At 27.8% G+C, this 20700-nt stretch overlaps 2 protein-coding genes across 2 annotated transcripts; both read right to left on the bottom strand.

Moving 5' to 3' along the window:
- Positions 1-7298: 7298 nt before the first annotated feature.
- Positions 7299-7953, bottom strand: LOC109796939 (uncharacterized). Its single transcript, XM_020356802.3, has one exon. It carries the CDS (start codon positions 7810-7812, stop codon positions 7468-7470), a length of 345 nt encoding a protein of 114 aa, XP_020212391.1. The 5' UTR covers positions 7813-7953; the 3' UTR covers positions 7299-7467.
- Positions 7954-10054: 2101 nt separating this feature from the next.
- LOC109796658 (eukaryotic initiation factor 4A-11) lies at positions 10055-13210 on the bottom strand. The gene is made up of 5 exons (XM_020356399.3): positions 13044-13210; positions 12553-12629; positions 12274-12380; positions 11618-12048; positions 10055-11011 (listed from the first exon to the last, which is right to left on the bottom strand). The coding sequence occupies exons 2-5, from the start codon at positions 12618-12620 to the stop codon at positions 10376-10378; spliced, it is 1242 nt and encodes a 413-aa protein (XP_020211988.1). The 5' UTR covers positions 12621-12629; positions 13044-13210; the 3' UTR covers positions 10055-10375.
- Between the last annotated feature and the right edge of the window lie 7490 nt (positions 13211-20700).

Here is a 20700-nt window from a genome sequence, read left to right on the forward strand (position 1 = left end):
GGGTTACACTTTCGGAACTCAGCAAGATCCCGGCTCTCCTGTGACCCTGCAGGTCTTGCTGCACTAACTGCAGCTCTCTCAACCTCCATCCTAGCAAAATAGGTATTTTGTTGTTGCATAGCCATGGCCAACATCTCGAGGGCACGGGCTATCTGCTCATTTGTCCTAGTCATCTTCTACAAAGATAACAACTTCTTTAGTAAACAGTAACTAAGCCACACAAAATCAATAGCACAACAAATCACCACAACAATTTCAGCACAGCAGACATCACAGCAAAGCAACACAGCACAGAGCTAACACAGCAAAAAGCCTAAAGGAACTACCCCCAAAGAGTGTCCACTAGACTCTAACTGCTCTGATACCATTAAAGTGTAACGACCCGGCTGGTCACTACACACGGTATAGCACACTAAAACACCAGACAGATAGAACAAGTATATAAATATAGGATCTAGAATATATAAATATACAAGATTCCAGTCTGACTAGAGTTAAAGTGTACCAAGGAAAATTACAACCAAATGCTACTATCCCAAGTAGCTACAAGCAAAATATCCACACAAGCAAATTAGCTCCAAAGTCCGCCGGAGACTCATCCCAAGAAGCCCACCTATTCCTGCTCTGCTCCCATACATAGTATGATCATCGCAGTTCCAACCACATGGAAAACATGCAAGGGTAAGCTAGTATTCTTTTAAAAAAAAAATCATACTAGCAAAGGATTAGCAATGTAAATAAATTCATCGTTATAATTATCAACACATCTACACAACTTATATTGCTCAACAACATCAGCACCATAATGCGGTTATATCAACACTGCTTAGTAGCAGCAACAGCACCACTCTAGTGGCTATAACGGCACCGACTTAGCGGCAACAACAACACCACTCTAGTGGCTATAACAACACCGACTTAGCGGCAACAACAGCACCACTCTAGTGGCTATAACAACACCGACTTAGCGGCAACAACAGCACCACTCTAGTGGCTATAACAACACCGACTTAGCGGTAACAACAGCACCACTCTAGTGGCTATAACAACACCGACTTAGCGGTAACAACAGCACCAACAACACCACCTCAAGTGGGTATAATCAGCATACAGCTCATCATTATATAGTACAACAAATCAGCATACAACACAGCTAAGTAGTATTCAACACAACTTACTACTCATAACTCAGTTCAACATCCTTATAGTACAATACTGTTAAAAATCAACATATAATTCAGCTCGACTCAACAACAAAATTTGACACAGTTCAAAAATATTCATTTATTATTAATCATCAAACAATTAATAATTTCAAAAACTAACTTCCCTTACTTGGATAATCCTGAACCGAAATTTGAGCAGAACCTCCTCCTCTTTCTCCTCTTTTCTTTATTCTGACAGAACCACCTCTACCGGATTCCTCTTCCTCTTTCTCCCCCTTTCCTTTCCTCCCTCTTTCTCTAAGGATTTTCTCTTCCCAAGGTATGAATTTTCGTAACTCCCCAAGCCCCTATTTATAGCAATTCTGGCTCCTCTACCCGGTACGGCCGTTCCAAAAAGCGGAACGCCCGTTCTGGGCTCGAAAAAGCTACGCAAATTTTTGAACTGGAACGGCCCGTTCCAAATACGGAACGGCCCGTTCCCAATTTCCAGCAGAACGGCCCGTACTCCTTTTGAAACGGCCTGTTCTCCCTTTAGAACGGCCCGTTTCACAATCAGAACGGCCCGTTCTCCTTGTCGGAACGGCCGTTCTGAGCCCGTTCTCACTCAAGATTTTTAGTTAAATTTTAAAGCTTGGAACGGCCCGTTTTGCTTTTGGAACGGCCCGTTCCAAGTTACCAAAACACCCTTCAAACTTTTTTGAAAATTGCGAAAATGCCATCAATAATTACAATAATACCCCTATACCTTTATAAAATTCACGAAAATGCCATTTTAATAATAAATAATAATAATAAATAAAAAAATAAGGTATTACAAAAATTATCAACATTTTATAATTTTTTCATTGTTTATAAAGAAATTAAATATTTTAAAAGTACTTTGTATATTTATATAGAAAAAATTAACACTCTACTTTTACATATTTGTCTTTGATTTATCTTGTTCAAAAATTTGAAACTCTTCTGATATACTCTTCTACAAAAGCAACATCAACTAACACTAAACCAACATTTACTTTAAAAAAAATATGTAAATAAAATAAAAAAATAAAAACTAACATTTGTGATTGAGGAACTAGCTAGGCACAAACTTTCACCACCATCCAATAGGAGAGTGATGATGAAGAAAGTGTACGAGGATTGATCAATCTCAATATTATTTATTATCAAGTAACCTCAATATTTTTTTTTATCAAATCATTCATGCGTTCTTATTTTATTTAGAATTTATATATTTCATGAAGTATAAATGTTGTTTATGCTTGTAATTAATTGAGTAATTTAATTCACTTTTTAAATATATTTTTATTGTTGAATATGGTGTTAAAAACGTTTTTTTTAATAAAAGATTGGGATTCGATATTTGTCTATGAAATTTTGACTAAAATATCATTTTACTTCTATAGAGTGAATCAAGTAGAAAATAATTATGTTTTTATAAAAAATAATTTTTAGATTTAAAATTTTGTAATTCTCTAAATTTTATGTTTCGTAACTATTAAACAATATAATAAATATAAATTAAAATAACAAGCTCAAATTTTGAAAATAGTAACAAGCTTGCATCGCACATAGGGACGGATCTAGGTATGATAGAGTGGGGGCACATGCCCCCACTACCAATTTACACATACATGATTTTTTAATAAAAAATAATATATTTTAAAAAATAAAAGTTATATTCTAATATATATATATATATATATATATATATATATATAAATTATCGTATGTATAAAATAAAATTTACAGTATGTATGTTTACTTTTTGTACTTTTTGTTTATTATATATGTTGACCAAACAAAATCAAAATAGGAAAGATTGGAAGTTTTATGTTTTATTTAAAAAATTTGTTATTAAATATGTTTTAAAATAAATTATTACCTAAAAATTTATATCACATATTCAAAACATGTTTACATCATAAATAAGTTAAACTTGATTCTTATAAAATTCAACAAATTTATTTTTATATTTTTATTAATATTAAATTATTATAAAATAGGTCTTTAAGATTGTAGTTCTAATTAAATATTTAAAAAATATTATGACGGATAAATATATCATATTTAAGACGTGTATTTTTAAATAAAATTAGGTTCAAACCTATTAAATTATAATATAACATAGTCTGACCTAATTTATTTTCATCCTTAACCATTATTGTAGATATAAAAAGTTGTAAAAAATAATTATAATATATTTATACTTTTAAAAATTATATGTAAAATTTTTTAAACTATAAATATATAAATAAATATTGCTCCCACTATCTAAAATGTCTAGATCCGTCACTGATCGCACATGTAAAAATCACTTTAAATTAAGGTATTTCAAAATAATCACTTTTAGACCTACACAAATGTAAATAGTTATCATGTTGCTATCATGTTTCTATTTATTCCAATTTAATCCTTAACTATTTAAAATGTTTTTTAATTGAAAATTATAATTACTTCAATTTAAAAATCTACTATATATTCAGTATTCGCACAAACCAAAGAAAGGTTAAAATAGGATGCTTTTTTTTTTCGAACTGCAAATAGGACGTTCTGTAAGAACCATTCGTTTCCTTGGAGCCATTAATTCTTGACATTTTACTTCAAAGGTATGCGAATGTGTGTAATAATAAAATAAATGAACAAAATGAGAGCATATTGAAGTTTAGGCAAGTTTTTCTTAGGATCGCTCAACAAACAATTGATTCTTGATTTAATTTGGTTTAAGGATATCAATCAAATATAATTTATTTTTGGGTAAGCCAATTAAAAAAATAATTTTGAGTAAGATGTCGGCTTAAGAAATGTAAAACCAAATGTCCTTTTCTAAAGAGTATGGCAGTTGACCAACTTCATTTTTTATATTATATATTTTATTTTATTTTATTTTTGTGTTGGAGCGGAATGCAATATTTTTTATTTAAATATTATAAAATATATATAAATTTATTAAAATATCATATCTTAAAATATATTTATTAAAGTGATATGTTTATTATTTATGTTAAAAGTTTGATCTTCCACTAATCAATTTCTCATCTAAATTTTTCAATTGTTTTTTATGTATGCATTGAGAAATTGTTTAACATAAAACCAATTTCTCAATTGTAGTTTTTTTTGTTTATTTTATAACTTTTTTTATAATATTATTATTTTTAAATATATATTTTTCTATTTAATTTATTAACTTGAAAAATTAGTTAATATATAAATAAATTCATAATTTTTTATAACAATATATTTGTTTCTATTATAAATAATATTTTAATAATGATTAATAAATTTTGTAATAAGTGTGTTTGATAATTTATTAGAAGAAAGTGAAAATATTATTTTTATAAATATTTTTAATGTATTATAATCAGTAAAAATAAGATTTCAAATAATATATGAAATTGTTAAAATTGACTTTAAATCAAAATAACATGATTACCAAAATGAAAGGTGCAAAAATAGAAATATAAATAGTTATTCTTGACCGGAAGTTTACACACCATAAAGACATTTTTTGTTAGTATGACCATGATTCATACACATAAAACATCTTTTCAATTGGTTCTTGCGTATCCATCTATATGCGCATACACGAGGATTTTGGACAACTTTTTTTTATTTATTTTCATGTCCAAATTGAAGCAGGTTTATATTATGGTCAATATTGTTCATTGTGTAACTCTCCAAGCAATCCTTTGTTCACATTGTAAATGTATTTCAATGTGTAAACAAAATATATGTAAGATGTGTAAACATGGTGAACACGTTTGTTTACAAGCAGTACTAACATGTGAGCAAAGCATGTGTAATTTTTGAAATTTATCACAATCACACCACATTTCATCCAGACTAATTGTGAATTGTCTAAATAATTATCCCTCTCTTGGGTTAAATGTCTCTTGTATGAGGAAACACATATCGGATTTGTTAAACTTAAGCACATGGTGAGAGTTTGTCTTTGTTTGTGCATTAGCTAAGGTCTTGTTTAATATTTCTAAGTATATATGTATGCATCTCAATTTAGTCGTGACTCTTCTCCCTCTTTGATTGAATAAGTTGTTACACATTTGGTAAGTCGACACAATCAATGCTCTGATTGGTAGTTTTTTATTTTTCTATGTACTAAGTTGACTGTCTCTACTAGATTTGTGGACATATGCTCCTTTCATCAACCTTATCAAGAGTTTATTTATCTTGTGAGATTTGATCAAGTCATTCAATAACATTTTTACTCTCTGATTCTGCCCTCAGGTTATTATAGTTGTAATTGCATGTAGACTCATTCATGTCATACGCTAGGGAATTTAGACCATATAAAATCATTAAGTTGAAAAATAGTTGATGAAACTAATTATTTTGATTGCAAGAATAAAGAAAAAATGCTAACCCATGTTAATGACTTATTTTCTTCTACTCGCGTTTTTGAATTGTCTCGTGAAATTTTATACAATATATCGAATACCAAACACATGCACAAAATTCTCTAATGTCCACCCACTATTAGTTTTGTGTATGCACTCTTATTTGACTCGTGCTTATATAATATCAAGTAAAGACCATTTTGGTACTAGTGGACACATACACAGTTAATTATTGTCTATATATGAGTTTGATTTCAAAGAATGTGTGAAAATTAATTATCTATATTTTTTTATTTTAAATTATGTGTATTTGTGTTATGAAATTCATTTTGAAGCACATGTTTAAATTAATCTTTTTTTTTTTTACAATGTATTTGATCTTTTAATATTTTGTTTTCAGTGATGTATATATATTCTTTAATTTGTATTGTATAATAAACTTATACATCTTTAAATTATTTACGATCTCTTCTTACAAAACTTTAAATTTACAAGAAAAAAATATGAATTTATTTATATATTAACTAATTTTTCAAACTAATAAACTAAATAAAAAATATATATCATAAAAATAACAATATTATAAAAATTAAAGAAAAAAATAAAAACAAAAAATAATTGCACTTAAGAAATTGATTAATTGCTTAACCAATTTCTAAATGCATAAATAAAAAAATTAAAAAATTTAAGTGAGAAATTGGTTAATGAAAGATCAAATTCTCACCATGAATAATAAACATAATACTTTAATAAATAAATTAGGACATAATATTTTGATAAATGTATTTATTTTATTTATAATATTTAAACAAAAAAGTCCGGAATACAGAGCAAAAAGAAGAAAGAAAAGAAAATACAAACGTGAGAAAGGTAAAGAATGGGATAGGGATATTAATTTGGTTAACCCCTTGTTTAAGCGTGGATCAACCCCTACCGCTGAACCACACGCTTGGGGTTAGAGATATTAATTTGGTTAATCCTTGACTTTGGTTTAAAAAATATCAAATTGAATTTATGATAATAAGCTTACCCATGGAATCACCCCAACCCCATTGTACTTCCTTTCTCCCAACCAACCTACCAAACATCGATAATGAATACAAATATATAATTTACAAGTAATCTTTTTTCCTTTTGGTTTTCTTTCCACTCAAAAATACCATGCCATCATGCGTATAACAATTATTCACCAACTCACCGGCTAGTGATAAACTAATATGAAACTCACTAAAATTTATAATTTTTAATAAATTTTAATAAATAATAAAGAAAATATAAGAAAAAGTGTCTTTAATCATAAATATTTACTAGGAGAACAAATCTTAGATACAATATCAATATTAGCATTATTTTTCAATCATAATTAAAATTTTAAATTGATAATAGATATTGATATTGAATAAAATTATTTATTATAGATATTATCAAAATAATAGTCTAATTATATATCATCGAAGAACAACATCTTCAATACTTATATAAGTTTTGTCTCCGTTGGAATCATATCAAATCCTTTGAACTGTGTTAGAAGATTGAGTAAGTGCCCTGGAAAAATTATTAAAAAAAAAAAAAAAAAAAAGCCTAAAATCTACTTAACCATTGAAGTCATTTGTTGGAAAACTAATTCTGTTTAAAAGCAGAGGATTGTTTGTAAGCAAACAATGATAAGAATAACAACAGGATTGCGAAAGTACACATAACAGAAGCCTCACTAAAGGGAAACACCAATACTGTACATGGCTTAATCCAACCGACCCATCACAGAGAAAATAAACGATGAACAACAAAATAAATATAATTAATTTCATTTCACCCCTCCAAGAAGATCTTTCAGAAGCCAATAATAAGCAACAAATTATATGACATATAAACAAAAGCTTTGATGAAGCGAATGATTAATCTGGTAGATATGCAAAAGCAGAAATTAAAATACAAGTAGCAATTAACTACCAACCATAAACCACTTGAGAATACTTGTTCTTGAGCCACCTGAAGCTGTTTCTGAAGGATCCTTTGATCTTACCTTCGACAGAATACATTTTGTAGCTGGCAACCCTCTTCTTCCTCTGAAGCTCAGGATCAGCGATGCTCCAAGACTTTGACAAAGAAGACCCTGCTGAAATGCTTTTCCCTTTCTTCAACTTCAAGTCCCTAGGACTAGGACCCATATGAGCATGTGAATACGAAGCACTATAACTTCTCAGATCATAGGGCCTAGGAGCTCCATAGTAGCTCTCAATCTGCATCATTTGCCCATGTGCATAGGACCTTGATCTTTGAAAGTCCTCCATGGGAATTTGGAACAACAAGAACAAGAATCAAAGGCTTGTCTCTCTTCAACTCTTAACCTTTCTTTTATTTATTTAGAAAATTTGAGGGACAGAGGTGACGTGGGGTCCAACAAAGACTGGGAGCTTTGGTCTACGATGGCTTTGGTTTTGGCTTCGTTTTACTTTCAATTTAAAAGTACCTTTCTCCATCCACTATTAAATTCCATCCGCTGTTACTGACTTATGGGGAGAATTCATATATTCATTGTTAGGTCGCGTGTTTAGTGCGGAATCACAATTTTCTAAGACTTATTATACTTTTATACATCTAATTCCTCTTTTATATTTTTTAATTGGAAATTTAGCATATACCATGGTGAGAAACAAGTCGTTACTCTAAGTTGTATTAGGTTTTCAATCTTTTTAATCAAGAATTTGTCTTTTACTCTCTTTGCTAGAAGATATGATTAAGAGGAGAGATTCATTATAAAAAAAATTGTGAAAAATTAATCATCAATAAAACTGAAATACTTCATATTGATTGGTTATAAGAAAATGATAGGATAAAAAATATATATATATATAATATTAAGGAAATGTTTTTAATTATAAAACATTCATGTATCATTTTTCTTTTTCATTGCATATTTTATCAAGTTTATTTTTTATTTTTATTTTCTTTTTACTTAACCAAAAACAAATGAGGTGTACCCTTGGAATTTTCCATTCTCTAATGTTTAGTGCTTACGCTTTTAAAATTCTTGAGGATTTGCTTTTGACCCGGACAAAGGATGATCCTTTTTCAATGGCCCACGACAACAACAGAGATATTACGACTTTTTATTATTTATTTTTTCCACGGCCCCTTTTGAAGAATGAAATTTTCAACTTCGTACCTCATTAGTGATTAATATTTCTTATAATTATAGAACATTTTTTTTTATTTCCTATATGTGGAGAAAGTTATTTTATCTTAAATACTATAATTTACATTAGGATGACCATTTACTCATATTAAATATTTTTTAACTTGTTATTATAAAGTCAATTTCATTTAATAACACAATGTTCAAATACATGCTTAAATGATATTATAACCTACGTTAACAGTAATTCAATTTTTATTGTGTTATTATTGTGATATATTAGTTACTCTAGGTCACTAGGTATGGTCTAATGAAAACAGATTTAATTAGACAATTTGTATCGAATATCATTTTTTAATGACACGATCATTATCATTATCTATACAAAGAAATAAAGATAGATTACTACTACAACGTAAAATTATTTTACGGTCATCTAATTACAAACTTTTTTTAATTCATTATCTACTCACAAATTTTCATGGCCTCTAAACTTATCAACTTTGATTATTGTAAAAGTCATAAAAATAATTTTAATTCATTATTAAAGTAATTCTTTTATACTAAAAGTATGTTCTTATTAAACCTATTTGAACATTACATTAAATTTTGAATAGTTTAATAGTTTTGTTTGATTAAAATTGAGTGAATTTATTTAACAAAAATAAATTTCTTTCAATATTTTTTAATTTAGAAAATCAAATTAAAGATGACTAAATAATAATCATTACTTATTTTATGATTTTTTTTCTATTTACCATAGGTATCAAATACGATATATATATATATATATATATATATATATATATATATATATATATATATAACAAATATACAATAAATACAATACAACAACTTTACAACAAAAATTATACAACTTTTACAACAAAAAATTATAAGAAACTTGTACAACTCTCGTATAATTTTTTGTTGCAAATGTATCATTACTCCTCTAGCAAGGATAGCGTATGCTACAAGTCACCGCTAATAATAGTATGAATGACTTAGCAGACAGTTGACCCAGCAATTGATAGCAATTGCTATGATTGCACATATTGCTACTCAAATACGTAACGAGCAATCTATTCTTTACCAAGGAAACCTCATTGTAAGCTGAAGCATACAAACATTATCCAAGAGTTATGTTATATTTAGGGTAAACAAGAAAATATGCATTTATTTATATTTTTTTTGTTGTATTAAGATATCAATATACTTCGAATTATATAAAATATAAAGACATCCTTGTATACTCCGACAGATCCACCCTGGAGAAACCCTGTTCTAATACTTTGGTCCTATAAAAAAGAAATTTTGGACCGTCACTTAAACAGCTTCCATTTGCAGTTTAAGGGCGAGCAACATGTGACAGGTACATACGAGACAATTCAACGGGGTGACAATGAGAACAAGTCCAGTACATTTCCAACGTAAAGATAGAAAAGTTTTAAATTTACACAACCACCCTCACAGATATTAAAACAAAACACAGAGAAACCGGCAATCAACAATCTTTAGCAAGACAGATACAAACAAACAAAACAAAATTGCGACAACGCATTCTGCTAGACCCAAAATTAGAGATCAAAATGCCCATTTCAAATCCACTGGTTTGGGGTTAAGTTCAAATCTTGCTAGAGAAAGGCCCTGGGCCATGACAATAAAATAATGACTGCGGCCTCCATAATTAAAGCATTACCAATGAAGCAAAGACCAAATCAAATGAGATCAGCTACATTGGCTGGCAGCTCCTCGATCACCACATTATAAAACTTTTGGATGTCCAACAGCATCCTTTCATCATCCTTGGTCACAAAATTGATAGCAACACCTTTTCTCCCAAACCGACCACTACGACCAATTCGATGAAGATAGTTCTCTGGCTGAGTTGGCAGATCATAATTTATAACAAGTGAGACTTGCTGGACATCAATACCACGGGCCAAAAGATCTGTGGTAATAAGAACACGGGAGGACCCAGAACGGAATTCCCGCATAATTATATCCCTTGTGTTTTGGTCCATATCTCCATGAGTAGCTGAAACTGTGTGATCACGACCCCGCATTTTGTCTGTGAGCCAATCTACCTTGCGTCTGGTGTTCACAAAGATAACACTCTGAGTGATTGCCAAAGTTTCATAAAGATCACATAGTGTCTCGAGCTTCCATTCCTCCTTATCTACATTGACAAAAAATTGCTTAATTCCCTCCAAGGTAAGCTCATCACGTTTTACCAGAATCCTCACAGGTTTGTTCATAAATTTCCTTGTGATTTCCAGGGCTTCAGGAGGCATTGTGGCAGAGAAAACTCCAACCTGGATCTTAGGTGGCAACAGCTGAAAAATATCATAGATCTGGAAGGTGGTACAAAAGAAAGGTAAAAGTTCAGGAGGATACACTTTATGAACCAAAAGGCAGATAAAGTTGTAGCTATTTATTTGTATTGCATATTAAACATGTACATGCTACCAATGCAGACCACAAACCGAAACCCATAATTATCAAAATGGCAAAGAGTAAGTATTTAAATATGCATGCCCATAAGAACACTAAAAAAGTAGCACTTATGAACGACGAATTTACTTAAGTTGTACCTCGAATAACAGTACCATATGCATTTTTTTCTAAATTTCATAAGAGATAAAAGATGAATATATAAAAGAAAAGAGACTGAAACGGGATTTCTATTATCCTATTCTTTCATGATCAAAATCTATTCAAATATGCACTTGCATCTTTAACAGGCTAATATATTGTTGTGTTGTATCTAGTCCACCAAAATGTACTGTTTGACAAACCACGACTAACAAGGTTATTGGTAGCCATTATAGCTCAGTTATCTATAAATTTGGTGAAAATTCAAATAAAACACTAATTAGGATTTCTAAGCCAAAAACTTATTCCAACACAACAAAAGAATGAAGCAAATTAAAGATAGCACCATGGGAAAATGAGAGGACCTGATCCTTGAAACCTCGAGAGAGCATCTCATCTGCTTCATCCAATACAAACATCTTGATGTTATCAGGGCGCAAAGATTGCCTACGCAGCATGTCAAATACACGACCAGGTGTACCAACAACAACATGAACCCCACTTGAGAGGATGCGTTGATCTTCACGAACACTGGTCCCACCAACACAAGCATGAACCTTGACACCAAGATAGTCCCCTAGTGCTCGCATGACCTTCTCAATTTGTTGAGCAAGCTCCCGAGTGGGAGCAAGAACCAGAGCCTGGCATTCCACTAAGCTGTAATCAAGCTGCTGCAAAATTCCAGAACAAAATGTAGCAGTTTTTCCAGTTCCAGATTGTGCTTGCTGAATTACGTCAAGCCCCTTGCAGAAAGGAACAATCCCCCTTTGCTGAATGGCAGAGGGCTTCTCGAAACCTTCTCAGAAGTAATACAACATCCACACAAATGCTTAGTTATCAATGGCAAATAATAGCAACATCAACAATCAAAAAAGAAAGTGCAGCTAGTATTCAAGACTCTTAAGAGGCATATAATTTGACCATAAATTAATCCCAGTTTTGATGCAGTTATAAACAATAGAAACCAAAGTTCTCAAACAAGATTCAAAATTAGAGTACATTCAAATACTAATGTACATACCATATGCATAAATACCCCTCAGAAGGTTCTCCTGCAGTCCCATGGCATCGAAACTTTCGCAAACTTCGTCATAAGAAGTAAAAAAATCTTGTCCATCAGTTCCAAGTCTGGCTCCATCAACACATCAAACCAAGAATGAGCATACAAGACATGGTGCATTACAGGTAGGCATTATGTTTGAAATAATAAGATGGTATCACTAATTCGAAAAAAATAAAAGCATATCTCAACGCCATAGCATCTCTTCTAAGAATCCATCTAAAGGAAGGGGAAACCTACAACTCATTCATCTTAGCATCATATTGACGAGCATCAAATTGTGATCCTTCCGGTGCCAACCCAGCCATGGTAGCAAACTGCAAAGAAAATTACACATCAGTTCATATCACACCCGGCAGATCAAAGCTGTGATTGTGATACTGATATTGCACAACTTTAAACTACCAACTATAGTTCATAAATCATAGCACAATTTAACTATACAAAAACATTGAATGATCTGATACAATGTACTATAGAAATAGAACTAAGCAAAACAGAGGCAGAGAATCATTGGAGTTTCTTTTATGCACAGGACAATACAAAAAACTGAAACAGCTCAATTAGTTATATTAGTTTCAGTTAGTTTTGGTAGATGTGAGTTCTGAAATTAAAATTTTAAGAATTTTGGCACGGTGCGGATACACCAGAGCATAAATCGATCTGTGGGAAACAGCGATAGTAATCTAAACCATAAATTACAAATAAGCAGCTAAGTAAAGAAATCAAACCTTTGGGGAAGATGGTAGAAGTTCGAAATCTCAAATAATGAAAAAGAGGGAGTATGAGAGTGGGGTTAGGGTTTTCGAAAGTCGAAGGGTTGTGGCGGTGGCTGTGAAACGACGACGTAACAGAGAAGACACCGGAGAGAGAGTGAGTATTGGAATGGTTTTCTTTTTTCAATGGATTTCGATACTTTAGTTACAATTTTTTTCTCCATTTTACCCCTGACTTTTCCGCCTTATTGCAACCTCACCCACGATCTGACGACGTCGTGTCGTGTCTATCACTTTCGCTTTATACTGTTCTAGGAATAAACCTTGTTTATGAATTTATTTGTCAAAAGATACCAATTTTATGCATATAAAAAGAATTAACTAATGTATTTAATTTTATATTTTGTATAAAATTTATAGTATATTTTTTTAAAATATCTCCCATCACATTTATTATAAAATAGATGCTACTCAAGTTTATTATTGTATGAATAATAAAAATGTTGAAAAAAGTTGATTTCATTAAAATTTACATATATTTCAGTTTAAAAAGTTTTAACATATTTTACTTATAGGTACATAAGGAGTATATTATTTTAATCTGAATGTTAGGCTAAATATTTATTATACATAATTAAAATTTATAATAAATTATAAAAAAAATAAATATTATATTTAAATATATAAATTATGTTTAAAATTTATATAAATAAATATTTTTAAGTATAAGTTATATTTTAAATTGAGATAAATAATTTATATTGTGACATAAAATTATTTTTAATTATTGATAATTTATTTCTAAAATATTAAAATTTAATTCATAAATAAATATGATAAATAAAAAATAAATTAGATAATAATTTATAAGAATTCTTAAAAATATTTATTCAATAATAACTCGTTGATTTTAAAAGTTTTATAATATTATTGGTATAATGAATATTATTCGACAATGATACTACTTTATGAAAATCACCTAATAAAATAATAATATATTGCTTTAATAAATGTTTTTAATTTTGAAAACTTAATTTAGTTAGTAATATTATCAAATACAAGGTTTTATTGATTGAATTTATTTTAATAAAAAATTATTAAAATTGTCATTTCACTAATTTAATATTGATGATGGTGCCAACAAATATATATATATGGAGAGAGAAAGAAAAAGTATAAATACAAAGAAAAATCTATTTATTCAATGAGTAAATTTACTTAGACTTTAAATATTAAACTGTTATCTGTTGATTTGAATTAACGAGATGAAATATAAAATTATTTTCAAAATTTTTAAATTTTGTTGACTTGAACTACACATTAATAATTTTTAATTCAACAGTTTCATCGTTAAAATTTGATTTTAAACATTAGTTATTAAGTGAACTAAATATAAGTAAACTTACTTTTATAGTCAGTGGATTCCTTATATATATATATATATATAAGAGGTTCAAACGACACCGGTGTAACTTTTACTAAGTGTTACACCCGTCAATAACTTTATATTAATTGTGAATTTTATAAATTCAACCGTTAGATTGAAAGTTCTTTACTCTTAGATCATATATACAAAATTTTATATTAATCCAAGATGATTTGATACTTCATTCTTATAAAACAAAATTGACGTAATATATTCATTTCAAAATATACTAAAATATTAACACTTTGATTACTTTCAAGTTGTTGTTCAATTTTAACAAAATTTGATATACACATATAAAGTGATATGAATTTTCAATCTAACGGTTAAATTTACAAAATTCACAATTAATATAAAGTTATTGAGCGGTGTATAGTAAAAGTTACACCGATGTCGTTTGAACCTTCCTCATATATATATATATATATATATATAAGTTAATCGCCTATACACTGTTAGTGTAAAGTTTTTTTACACAGGCAACCAATCATATATTTTAATAGTGACATGTCAGTTGCTTATTTAATGAAATAATAATAAAATAAATAACTTTAAAAGATATGATTGGTTGCTAGTGTAAAAAACTTTATACTGGCAGTGTAGGGATGATTAACTCTCTCTCTCTCTCTCTCTCTCTCTATATATATATATATATATATATATATATATATATATATATATGAAAACATATCAAATTACTCCAAGAATAACTCTTGGTAAATTACTCCAAGAATAACTCTTGGTAAAGTTAATTTATTCAATAACTCACTGTGTATATTTAATTTCAACAACGTAATCATTAAATTAAAAGCTTTTAATGTATAGATTAATTCTACAATTTTTAAAAAAAACTATTTGATGTTTCATTTATTAATTTAAATTAATGGATAATCATAAAAATATTTTGTACGTTAATTCAAATCTATACAACGGAGTATCATATGATTTTCAAAGTTTTAAAACAATTATAAACTTTATCTATACATTAAGAATTTTTAATTTAGCAGTTGAATTGTTCAAATTCAACATACATCATGAATTATTGGAAGAAGTAATTATACCAAAAGTTACTCATAGCGTAATTTGATCTATCTTTATATATATATATATGTGTGTGTGTGTGTGTGTGTGTGTGTAGAGAGAGATGGAGAATCCATTTATTCTAAGAATAACTCTACATAGGCTTACTTCACCCAATAACTTATATTCTACATTAAATTTTAACCATTTTAACCATTAAATTAAAAATTATTCATTCATAAATCAAGTTTGCAAAGTTTTAAAAATTTTGAAAACTATTTTTTATTATGTTTCATTAATTCAAATTGATGGTTGAAATTTAATGTAGAATATAGTTATTGAGTATAGTAAGTTTATGTAACTTTATTCCTAAAGTAACTGAACCCGTTATTTCTTTCGCAATACACACAGACACATATAAAGATGAATCAAATTACTCCAAAAATAACTCTTTGTATAGTTACTTCACTTAATAACTCGTGATGTGTGTTCAATTTGAATAATTCAACCATTAAATTTAAAGTTCATAATGTATAAATCGAGTTTACAAATTTTTAAAAACTTTAAAAATTATATGATACTTCATTATATAGATTTGAATCAACATATCAAATGCTTTCATGATTATTTATTTATTTGAATTAATGAAACGAAGTATCAAATATTTTTTAAAAAATTTAAAAATTTGTAAATTTGATTTATCATTAAAAACTTTTAATTTAACAATTGAATCACTGAAATTCAACATACATAATGTATTATTGAGTGAAATAAATTTACGAGCCATTAAATTAAAAGTTTTTATTACATATATAAAATATACAAGTTTTTTTTAAAAAACTATTTGATATTTTATTTCATTAATTCAAATAATTATAAAAATATTTTACACGTTGATTCAAATCTATATAATGAAGTATCTGATTTTTAAAGTTTTTAAAAATTTGTAAACTTGATTTATATATTAATAATTTTTTATTTAATGGCTAGATTATTCAAATTCAACAAATATAATGAATTATTAAGTGGGAAAACTATACCGAAAGTTACTTTTGAAGTAATTTGATTATTTTTTATATGTGTGTAGAGAGAGGAGGGATCCACCTATTCTAATAGTCAATAGCTGATGTTCTACATTAAATTTCAACAATCTAACCATTATATTAAAAGTTCTTAATGCATAAATAAAGTTTGCAAAGCTTAAAAAAGTTTGAAAATTATTTGTTATTTTGTTTCATGAATTTAAATTGACAGATAATTATAAAAATATTTTATACATTGATTTAAATTGATGAAATAGAATATTAATTAATTAAAAATAAATAAAAAATTTAAAAATTTGATCTATACATTACAAACTTTTTATTGAATGGCTAGATAGTTAAAATCTAATGTAAATCATGAGTTATTGAGTGAAATAAATCTAAGTAAACTTACTATTTGATTAAGTAAATCCCTTCTCATATATATATATATATATATATATATATATATATATATTGAGATTGAGATAATAAATTACACCAATATGACTTTGTATCAACTATTACAATAATTAATAACTTTCAAATTAGATGATATTTTCTCAAATCTCTTTGTGAGATTGAAAGTTTCATTCACTTAAATTATATATACAAATTTTATATCAATCATAAATTATTTGATATCTCGTCTTATATAAATTAAAATCATTATAATATATATTTTCCAAAATTTATTAAATATAAATAATTTGATTATATTTTTTTATTAAATTAAAAAAAAACTAATATAATCATTTAAGACAATACAAAGTCACAATTCAATAATTAAATTGACAAAATTCATTTTCTTATATAAAACTATCAGGTAATATAATAATTGATTAAAGTTATATCGGTATGATTTGATTCCTCACGATATAATAATAAATAAAAAGAGAAGACAGATAAATTAAAAAAATTAAAGTATTTTATATCGTGCATAGTGACATTCCTCTTCAAAAGTCTATGTTTTCAAAGATTGTTTGTCATCGTCTAGGTATGTCGCTTTCGAATATCAAACTCCATTGTCATTTAACATTATTATATTATTTGGATAAGATTAGATTTTTTTTATTTTTTACACCAGAATCCTTATTGCTTAAGGTGTGTTCACTATATCATAATTCAATATCATCAAACGTGTCCGTAGCCAAAATAATATATTATATCCACCAAATTATTATTTCATTTCTCAATTTTTTATTGATACAATTAAATTCTCTCACCCATTTTTTTTATTATTTTAATCCATTTAACTAATTAAAAGATGTTCACTTTTTTTTTTTTTTTTTATGAAACATACTGTTCCGATGAAGGACTAAAGTCGAAAAATCTATAGTAATATAAATTTTAAGAAAGTTTAATCGTTATCCTGATTCAAAATATTCCATAAGTGTAATTTATCTTTTGTAAGGTTTTTTATTTTTATTTTTTTTTATATATAAATGAGTGTTATATTAAGGATATGAATCTTTTCTTTCAATCTCAATCTTTTAAAGCACACATTAATCTTATTTTTCATAACGAGCCTTTAAATTTCATCTATAATCGTAATTGAATTTGTGTGAGAATCACGATTTTGATTAGTTTTAGGGAACTAACTCGGTAAGATACCCGTGAGTAATCATGTTCATGAATTTGGCCTATTCGATCATATAACGATTTGGAAGGTATGTGATCCCATGCTCGATCGTTAATGATGTAAGGAGCTTCTGCTCAGCCTATTTGGTCAATTGGAGATCTATATATAGGATACACAATGCTCGATCGACTTAGTCAATTAAGAACCTAGAGGGTATATAGTGCTTGGTCAACTTGATCAATTGGAGACCTAAAAGATACACAACTCTCTAGATTCGAATATTAACAAAGTGAAGAGCCTTTACTCACCCTATTCAATCAACTAAGAAACTGAAGGATACACATACTAATCAAAATATTAATTTTATTCAAAGTAAAATATTCTATCTTTTCCTTTTTAAAACCTAATTTATTGTTGTACTGCATCTTCTAAAATTCAGACATAGTTACACTTTTAAGTTTTTACTTCCAAAGGAACATAATCTTGAGAATTTAGTTAAGTTTTTTTTTTAATTTTGCCCCCAATTTATAAAATATCACAAAATTGGTCTATACTAATAATTTCATGGACGTTATTTATTTCAATTTTCATAATTAAGACAATTTTGTGACTATTATTTATTTAGATTACCATATAATTATTTTAATTGTGACAATTTAAGCATGAGAAAGACGATAATCACACTGTTTTAAAAATTTAAAGATAAATTTTCTAAAAATAACTTGTAAGTAAAATTTGTGAGATTGTATAACTTTAATTGCAAAGAGTATTTGGTTAAACTATACTATTGGTCTTTCAATTTATAATTTTGGTTCATCTATTTTAAAATAAAGATATTTAGTCTTTTTATTTTAAAAAATACATAACTTTAATTCTACTATCAATTTGATGTTTATTAATCGTTAAATTTTAATGTTGTTCAATGATTTATTTGTAAAAATTTAATCTTGTCAAGTGATTGAGGGAGGGGAGGGAGATTGAGATTGGGTCTTATTGCTAAGTGCAAACATAGGAAATTTTCTTTTATGTTTGTTTTCCACTCTTTACTTTTTAATCTTTCTTTTTAATGATGTTTTCATGTTTCACTATTTTCTAGGGATGACAAATGAATAGATTGAATAATTTTTTAATGAATCATAATGGATTAAATAATTTTTTTAACCCATTTAGATCTATTAAAAATTCACATATAAATTCAATCTATTTAAAACAATAAATCCATCCAATCCATTCATTAACTTTTGTAGGGATGGATATTCAATCTATCCATAAAAATATTTTATTTTTAAAAAATTTAAATATTTTATTTTCTCTCTTTTCTTTATAAATCATTACATTTTTATATAATCAATTTAAATTCATAATACTTTTTTTAATGTTAAAACAGTCTTTTAAAATTTCAATCTAATAAAGATTTTATTGTAATCTAATGGATTTTAAAAAAGTAGCGGATGAATCACTAACTATCCATAAAATAAAATGGATGAATTGAATCCAATCCGTTGTTTATTTTTATTGCAATGGATAAATTGGATGAATATATTTATGGATGGATTGAATATATAATGGATAAATGAATTCATTTGTCACCCTTAATAATTTTCACTCATTTTTATTTTATAGTCATGATTTTGAATGTTGCTCAAAATGTTATCTTTGCTAAACAATTAATATCAATTTCTTGTGCAACAAACTAGAGGCAATGATCAGTGTAATGACCTGTCATGGTCCTACACTTAACGAAATTAACTACCAGCAGTAAAAAACAACTAAAATATCTAAGATTTTAATATTCACATCACCTAGATACAAATATCATACTATATGTAAATGTAAACCAACAGGGAAAATAAAACATTTTTACAAATATTCACAAGCACACACACACACATATATATAGGTACAGTGATTCACAAACTATGAAATAAAAAAGTTTAAATTGTCATTCAAATAACATTTATACAAAAGTAACCTCCAATTACACCACCATCCAACATGGCCCACAAAATCGCCAACTCGTCAAACCTATTTTTGCCCTACTTCCATATAAACATGATCATCATAGTCCAACCATTAGGAAACATGTAAGGTAAGCTAGATATACAAAGAATCAACAAAGTATGATTAACTATATAACTTAACTACACTACACATCATGTTCCTAAGTTACAAAGTAAATCATACATTCATCACTATCTCAAATTGACACATAGGTAGCACCACAAAATCTTCAACTTTTCCACAAAGAAACATAGTATATGCTCATCATCATATATAACTTGATACAATGCGACATAATAAAACCAAAGCAACTTAATTTAGAGGCAACACTACATCATAACAATATAGATCAATACACCAAATATAGAAGAAAATACAACTATATTATCAACACTAATACGTAAGCCATACAACAAACACCTCATAATCTACCACATCAATACAACAAACAACTCAACATGACATTCAACACCTTACAAAAGTAAACAACTCAACAACATATGATACATCATATTTGACCACATCATTGTCACTTAACAATTAATTCACCTAGCATATGAACACACCAAAACAACATGATCTACGCTTACACCTTAACTAATATATCGTCACACATTTATC

The sequence above is a fragment of the Cajanus cajan genome, chromosome 6 (genome assembly GCF_000230855.2).
Source record: "Cajanus cajan strain Asha chromosome 6, NIPB_CcT2T_4, whole genome shotgun sequence".
In the NCBI taxonomy this organism is placed as follows: Eukaryota; Viridiplantae; Streptophyta; class Magnoliopsida; order Fabales; family Fabaceae; genus Cajanus; species Cajanus cajan.